At 41.2% G+C, this 8,079-nt stretch overlaps 1 protein-coding gene across 2 annotated transcripts; it reads left to right on the top strand.

Moving 5' to 3' along the window:
• On the top strand, nt 1–7,049 carry aldh8a1 (aldehyde dehydrogenase 8 family, member A1). Of its 2 annotated transcripts, none has more exons than XM_063901503.1 (7): nt 1–1,926; nt 3,467–3,614; nt 4,271–4,426; nt 4,511–4,660; nt 4,975–5,231; nt 5,460–5,621; nt 5,984–7,049. In XM_063901503.1, exons 1-7 carry the CDS (start codon nt 1,780–1,782, stop codon nt 6,434–6,436), a joined length of 1,473 nt encoding a protein of 490 aa, XP_063757573.1. In that variant the 5' UTR covers nt 1–1,779; the 3' UTR covers nt 6,437–7,049. The 2 variants fall into 2 exon arrangements, with proteins under 2 accessions (XP_063757573.1, XP_063757574.1); XM_063901504.1 differs by having other exon boundaries at nt 3,385–3,614.
• Nucleotides 7,050–8,079: the final 1,030 nt, after the last annotated feature.

Below are 8,079 nucleotides of genomic sequence, written 5' to 3'. Positions count from 1 at the left end.
GCATGTGTGACCACGGTTTACATAGTTCCACTTCCCAAACAATGTGTTAGATGACTTGAAGCTAGAGACAAGGACAATCAAAATAAAAAAGGGGGAGATCTTCAGAATTTCATTGGCAAGAATCTGAATTTCCAGGCTCCTGACAGATAATGAAGTCAGTATATTTAAGACATCAATAGTGCAATAAGAACATTGAACCGGACATAGTGCATGTACAAGTCAGGAATAAGTAAACTATACTCATAAAACAGGAAGATATATAGGGTGGAAAGTTATTAGATAACTTTTTGATGGGAATCAAGTCACAAAATGTCTCTATGGTCCCTGTACGCATACACAGGAAACTGTGCATTGGGGATACACACTGAATGGACGGAGATATAGTGTAATGGTTTGCATTTTATGTTTTTGGGATACTTAGAATTTCTTTTAATTGCATAATTTGGAAGTTGTTGTGCATGTCTTTAAGATGATACCTTTATCTTTGTTAAAGGTGACACATACTGCTAAATAACATTCAATCTAATATCACTCCCTACAGCTGCAGTTGCTGGCTCAGTCACATACGCTGCAAAACTAAATACCGTGGCTGGGGCAAAGGTCTCAAAAATAGATGACTTATTTCAGACTGCAGAAACAAAGAACAGCAGCGTAAATGAAATACGCTTGACGACAAGTTTGCTTCGCACTGAAAGTTGATGCTATACTGATGACGTTTAATGTCCTTGCTGGGTCTCTTAGCTACAGTGTAAAGCCTCATGAAGAGGATTTTCCACCACACTAGGCACAGTGTAGGTTTATAGGATGGCAGTGTTCAGTACATTTCCTGTCATCGACACTTAAGATGCGTTGTGTAAGGCTAGCAATGTTTTCTGCTACAGAAATTCATCAGAAAGATCATCATGCAGGGACATAGGTGTCTGTCACCCTGGAACAACTTTGACACACAAAGCCTGAAAGCTGTATACAAGCAGTGTTGTTCATGGCCCTTGGTGAGATATAGGCCAAACAACCTTGAGTTTTGAAAAAAGGGTTAATCTTTAATGTTAATGTTAGGCAAGGAAGGCAGGTTTATGTATATATTGTAGCACCTTACAACACAAGGCAATTCAAAGTGCTTTACAAAAATGAAAGACGTTAAGAGCATTAAGAGAAGAAGACATACTTTATTAATCCCTTACAGGGAAATTGTTTAAAAACGGTAGGAAACAGTTTTTACAGAGACATTTTACAGAGCTATTTCTGGTTGTGTTTATCATTATTTCCAGATCGGATGGTTTTGGGAAAATGTCATTTATTTTACATATTAGTTCATTATTATGCAAAACTTTCAAATGTTCTTATTATTTAAGATACGTACTCATTATTTTTTAAATACTAAGCCTGAGCCATTGTTTTTTTTACAGGACTACTAAGTCATCACTTTGGCATCTTCGAGCTTCTATAGTACATTTATACCTTGTATTCAGGAAGCAATTCCCACACCGCACTTAAGGGTGTAATAGCCTAGTGACAAAATAAAATATACGGGAAAAAACCTAATACTTAAACAGCTGGTTTTCAAACTTAATTGATATTTGAAGACCTTTAAATGCCTAGAGCTGCTAACTATCGTGCGTTTAATAGAGAAACGTGACAGGAGGTCGCCGTCGAGTGGGAGGGTCGGTCCGCTCCAAAGTAACACTTCATATCGTTGGCTTCATGTGCTACAGTCCTGCAGCTGTCTGCTGTTATTCTCTCAGTTTATTGCCATAGTTTGATATCCTCGCTGGTGCAGCCATGTCGAACCCATCTGAGCAGAACTCGATTCTGGTTCTGGAGAACTTCATCGGAGGGAAGTTCGTCCCCTGTCGGACGCACATCGACTCCTACGACCCGTCCATCGGAGAGGTGTACTGCAGGGTGCCGGACAGCGGGGCGCAGGAGGTGGGTCTTCCTCCTGCTATATCTATAGGTTTATAATTATAACCCACTGCCCTGTTTTTCCTACAATTCTGCAGTAGCCTTGTTTGTACTGACAATGTATACGAATGCATTGTCTAAAACCCATAGGCCATGATGCTTTCTGCTGCTGGAAATTACGCATTTTTAAAGATAAAATGTAGAGATTCTATTGAGGTCATTGCAAAAGTATGGTCATTTCTGACTCACCACAAATGTTAGGAAATAATTGTTGTGCTACATACGACCAGTGGCGTCTCTGGCACGAAAAGACTGGTGGGGCCCGGTCGCGCGTACGCGGGGGGCTGTTAAAGTAGTATATTATATACACATATATTTGCTGTAAGTGAGTCGTGTAAAATGCACCTACCTGCTAACCTACTAACTAAGAGAGATCACATAAGCCAGGTGTAGTAGCCTATAGTACAGTAATAGACAACAGCATTTTCAACATGCGAACCACTGCTTTCGTGTTTGTTCAGACGTTCCGAAAGATGTTTCAAGTCCTTGAACCCTGTTGTAGTCCAAGTAGTGTTTCTCCCCCCCCTGGAGTCATTCAGAGTTGGGGGTGCTGAGTGACGTCACCAAACGCAGCGCAACAGAGCAAAAAATGAGCTAGATTCAATATTATGCTACAGGAAACAAAAATATCACGATTATGTCAAAGTAGAAAATTAATGTTTTTATTTTGAAAAGTAAAAAGTTGAAAATAAAAATGATTGATTTACTACGTCAGTGTTGCAGTGTTGCAATAGTCCTTCACCAGGGGGTGCTGCAGCACCCTCAGCACCCCTACTTCCAGCGTCCCTGTCAACGGTGGATGGTAATATGTGACGTATGTCCTTCTATTATTTTTCATTGGCTATGGGGCCAAAACCGTTGTGCCCCCACCGCTCATCAATGAAATCGCGTTGAGCAAGCGCACTGTGTTTTTGACTGCTAACCTGGTTAAACTGGGGCTGAGATGCCAGCCCCATGCCGGTTGAGGAAGACTGCAAGGAGAAGCACGACCATTACTCAACACGTACAGCAAGCGATTTGGAATGCACCACAGTTACAGTGCTACCATTGTCATATTATGTCATATCATGTAAAAAAACATGCAATAATGTTAGTTACGAAATAAAATACATATATATATTACTTGTTAGTGGAAATCGAATTATTGATCATGTCGTGAACTGCGCCACAGCGGCCACTAGTGGTGGGGCCGGCCCCCCGGCCCCTAATGCAGAGACGCCCCTGCATACGACTTTATGCCTTGTTGGTGCATTTGACCTGTGAGAGTTGTAATTGCTTTTTTAGTTAATCATTTCCATGTTGTGCTCCTTTTGTATTTGTATTTACAGCAAAATTGATGTTTTTATGAAGAAGGGATACAGTACTTTATGAGAGAAATACAATAAACATATTAAACAAATAAAAATTGTACGTCTCCTCCAGATATATGATGGTCATATCTTGGGAACAGCTGAAACCTCACACAGAACAATGTGCCAATCTCTCCGTGCTTCACCTCCTGCAGGTGGAGGCAGCAGTGGCAGCAGCTAAAGAAGCGTTCCCCGGCTGGTCCGCTCGCAGCCCGGAGCAGCGAGCTCAGGTCCTCAACAAGTTGGCCGACCTGTTAGACGCCAACCTGGAGGAGTTCGCCCAAGCTGAATCCAGAGACCAAGGTGTGCTATACTGCTGTTACACCTGTGGTATCAACCCAAGAGTCACTCAGATTTTCAGTCAACACTGCTTGTATAGGAGCACTGAGTCAGTGGGTCCAAATGAACATTACTGCAATCCCAGATTTCACAACCCTCATATGCAGTTCCTGTTGAAGTGCAGTATGACGGGTAAAATGTTAAGTGTCAAAGGTCATGTTGAATTTGACCAACAGTTAAAAACTTTTTGGTCAATTTTTTTTTTCCAAGGTACTTTTTTCTCTGGAAAGACTTAATTATATTTCTTTTATCACTTGTCTCTCAGAACCTCTTAAATGTGTTTAATTATTTTCTTGTAAACAGACTTAAATACTCATTCTATTATAAAATGTTGTGGAAAACCTAATTGAATAATTAATGCAGCTACACACATAAGCAATATTTATGGGAAGTGAACATAAAGAGCTTGTACTGCATGTTTTGGTTACCTGTGTATCAGATTAATATTATTGTGGACCAGACAGACATTTGGCCTATGGGTGGCAGTAAAGTAGTGCTCAAACATTGTACAAAATGAAATGATCATGTCCTAGGGTTGATATCCAACTCTTTTGAGTGTAAGCAAGTGCTGCAATATTATCCCCTTTCCACTTCTATATCTTTTTGTTGTGACTTTACAGGTAAAACAGTAACATTTGCACGGACTGTTGACATTCCTCGATCTGCATACAACTTCCGCTTCTTTGCGTCATCATTGTTGCACCACACCAACGACTGCAGCCAGATGGACCACATGGGCTGCCTGAACTACACAATCCGCTGCCCTGTGGGAGTGGGTGAGAGCTCAGTATCTCTGCTTTAAAACCTGTTATTTTTTTCGTGCCTTATGTGTTTTAAACCTGTGTTTTGGTTTTGTGCAGCCGGCCTGATCAGCCCCTGGAATCTCCCCCTGTACCTGCTGACCTGGAAGGTTGCTCCTGCCATCGCTGCAGGCAACACAGTGGTGGCAAAACCCAGCGAGATGACCTCTGTGACTGCCTGGATGATGTGCAAGTTGATGCAGCAGGCTGGTAAGACTACAACACCCATAAGGCAATTGCAATCCATTTGCATTCACAGAAGATATACTTTGTCTTTGTCACAGCAGCTTCTTAAAAAGGCATTGCTTGAGTTAAAAATAAATAATATAAAGCAGGAAATATTATTATATCAACAGTCAAAAATATACATATCAATAGAGTTGATCTGTAGAATACAAACAAACAGTATGAGTTAGAATACACTGTAATTGACCAACCTGCTTCATTCAATACATACAGTTATACACTATGACCTATAACAAAAATGAGTTTGAAGAATTGCATAAAGCTGTGTATCTCTGCAGGTGTTCCTCCAGGAGTTGTCAACATTGTTTTCGGCACCGGGCCCAAAGCAGGCGATGCTCTGGTCGGCCATCCTGACGTCCCATTGGTCTCTTTCACTGGCTCAACGGCCACTGCCCAGTGCATCACAGAGCGGAGCGCTCCCTACTGTAAGAAGCTCTCTCTGGAGCTGGGAGGTAAAAACCCTGCCATTATCTTTGCTGACGCAGACCTGGACCGGTGCATCGAGACCACTGTTCGCTCCAGCTTCTCCAATCAGGTGAGAGAAGAGTGTCAGGAAGGGTTTTCAGACTCTATTTAAGAATTTTCTTTATTTAGTTTGATTTACTTTTATTTGTACTCTTTATTATGAGATAAATGCTTCAGTGACCAGACTTGTCCACATGGGGAAGATCACAGTCCATATTTTGTCATGAGGCAGACCCATGAAACAACAACGTCCTGGAAAATCAGAAGCCTCTATATTTCCCTTCCTTCCTTTCCTTAGGGGGAGATCTGCTTGTGCACCAGCAGGATTTATGTAGAGCGGAGTATTTACTCCGAATTCCTGGAAAGGTTTGTGGCTGCGGCTAAGAAGTGGAAGACAGGTGTGCCCTCTGACACCGGCAATGACAATGGAGCGCTCATCAGCAAAGAGCACCTGGAGAAGGTGATAAACACAGATTTAAATGGTGTTGGATAAGGCTCCAACTCACCCTAATTATATATATATATTATTATTTAACCCGCAAATTATTTTCTTTTTGACTATCAAATGTCATGAAAATGTCCAAGGTATCTTTAAATGACTTGTTTTGTCAATCTCTTATTTTGTCTAATATTAAACTTAGTAAAGCAATAAATCTCCATATTTCCGAGGCTAAAACAGCATTTTATGCAATTTTGCATGAATTCCTTTAACAATCAATCAATAATCTATAAATCGACTCATATTTGCAGCTCTCGTGAAATAAAACAAATTCACATTTTTAAAATACTTAAATTGAAATCCCTCTTTGTCCCGGTCACTAGGTCCGTAGCTTCGTAGCTCTCGCCAAATCTGAAGGCGGCACAGTCCACTGTGGCGAGGGGGTGAATAAGCTTGACCTCTCTGAGCGCAACGCTAAAGGCTACTTTATGCCGGCCACCGTCATCACAGGCATATCTGACAGCTCCCGCGTCATGCAGGAGGAGATTTTCGGCCCCGTCACCTGCGTCAGCCCCTTTGACACAGAGGAGGAGGCTGTTTCCAAGGGCAATGGTGTGCGCTATGGTCTGGGGGCCACCGTGTGGTCCCAGGACGTTGGGAAGGTTCACCGGATGGCCAGGAAGATACAGGCAGGTATGGTGTGGACCAACTGCTGGCTGGTGAGAGATCTGAACCTGCCCTTTGGAGGGATGAAGAACTCTGGTGTGGGGAGGGAGGGAGGGAAGGACTCCTTCCACTTCTTCACAGAGGTGAAGACTGTCACCATCAAACACTGAGGGAGTTAAAAGAGATGGCAGCCTTGATTGGAGAAAAAGTTGTGTAGTTACTCGTGACATTCATCCACCTTTGCTGGCATTTTTTGTGAATTCTAATAAAAACTTTCTGATCTTCCCCTCTCGGATTACTGGAGCCTGTAATAAAGTCTCATCATAGAAAACAGAAATTACAGAGGAACAATACAGATGCAAACAAGCATCCAAACAAAATTTCATGTAAAGATGTATGAACTGCCATCTTCTCCTGTGGAGCATTTTGGATGCATAATGTGTTAGGGCTTCATATTTAAAATAAAAAAGGTTCTGACCAAGTCAATAGCACAATTTATGAATTAAGGAACAGCAGCTTTAAACCACATTTTAAAAGTTTAGACTGCAGGTCCTTGTCCTGCGTGACAGTTTTGTAAGTCATTCTTAAAAGAAGGCATGCAGAACAAAAACATAGCCTACTGTATGAACAGAAAAGCTTCTGCTGAAGCAGGTAAACAAGGGAGAGTATGTGCTTCAGGGAAACCCAACCCGAAAAGCAAATCATTGTCAAATCCACTCTGGTATTTCTTCAGCTATTTTGTAATGCCGCGTCAACACAAATTAAAACACCTTACACATGCAACCTGCAGTTCAGTGTGTATTTATGCTTACTTCCTAACCTTATGGCACTGCTGTGCATACATCTTCTTAGTATCTGCAGGCAGGTCAACATTCACTGTGACAAATTTAGCTTTTTTTATCAGCACACTTTGAACTTCACATAATGTCGTGGCTTTATCCTTTATGGCTGTGCACTTTGTCAAAGTCTGCTTAGTTAAAGAGCGGTTATACGTCATGCAAATCCTTACGTACTCAGAAGTTAGTGATTTTTTATTGAGTTGTTTTTATGTCTGACCTGCTGACGTAATAAAGGAGAATAAATGCCAAACTGTCCTGTGTTGTGGTTGGCCAACATGTTCGGAGAGAGCAAGAGGAAGGTCAGCAAGCTAAGTGACTGTCAGACTGCATGCTAACATTAGCTAATGTTCAACTTATGTCAAAGTACCGCTAAAGCTGATGGAATGTGAAATTTGTTTTGCAGGTATTCAGTTTTAATTAAAGTATTGGTCGAATTGAAATGAGCTATTACACTCAATCACGTGGATTGAATGTTTGTACCAAATATTATTATTATTATTATTATTATTATTATTATTACCAAAGCTTTCCATTTACAGTCTATGGACCAAAGTGGCAAACTGAAATCATACAAAATCCATAACAGAAAGTCACGTTTTAAATGTTTATTTTGATTTAAATATCTTTAAAAAAGAAAAGCTTAAATGGTCACGAAGGACATGTTTGGAATGGCAGGAGTGGAGGAGTGTGCAGCTGGTTGCAATCTTCATCCTCACCACTAGATGCCACTAAATCATACACACTGTTAAGTAATGATCAACATCTGCCATCCACAACCATCTTTACACCTTGTTTCATCTCTTTCTGCTCATGTTTTTCTTGCATTTTCCAGCACATTACACCTCCTCTCTTTGCCCCTGATTAAACATATCTCATCACCTTGCTAAACATCTGATAATGAATTAATGCAGTGTGAGATGAGACTGAGGCGTGCAGACAGTACATCATGCATGCATATGAGCAGGAGTGCACTC

Source organism: Eleginops maclovinus, chromosome 15 (genome assembly GCF_036324505.1).
Source record: "Eleginops maclovinus isolate JMC-PN-2008 ecotype Puerto Natales chromosome 15, JC_Emac_rtc_rv5, whole genome shotgun sequence".
Taxonomy (NCBI): domain Eukaryota; kingdom Metazoa; phylum Chordata; class Actinopteri; order Perciformes; family Eleginopidae; genus Eleginops; species Eleginops maclovinus.
This window is presented reverse-complemented; position numbering and strand designations above follow the sequence as displayed.

Coding starts and splice junctions, on each gene's coding strand:
- aldh8a1 (XM_063901503.1), top strand. CDS start 1,780: ATGTCGAACCCATCTGAGCAGAACTCGATTCTGGTTCTGGAGAACTTC. Junction 4,661..4,974: donor CAAGTTGATGCAGCAGGCTG/GTAAGACTACAA, acceptor GTATCTCTGCAG/GTGTTCCTCCAGGAGTTGTC. Junction 5,232..5,459: donor GCTCCAGCTTCTCCAATCAG/GTGAGAGAAGAG, acceptor TCCTTTCCTTAG/GGGGAGATCTGCTTGTGCAC.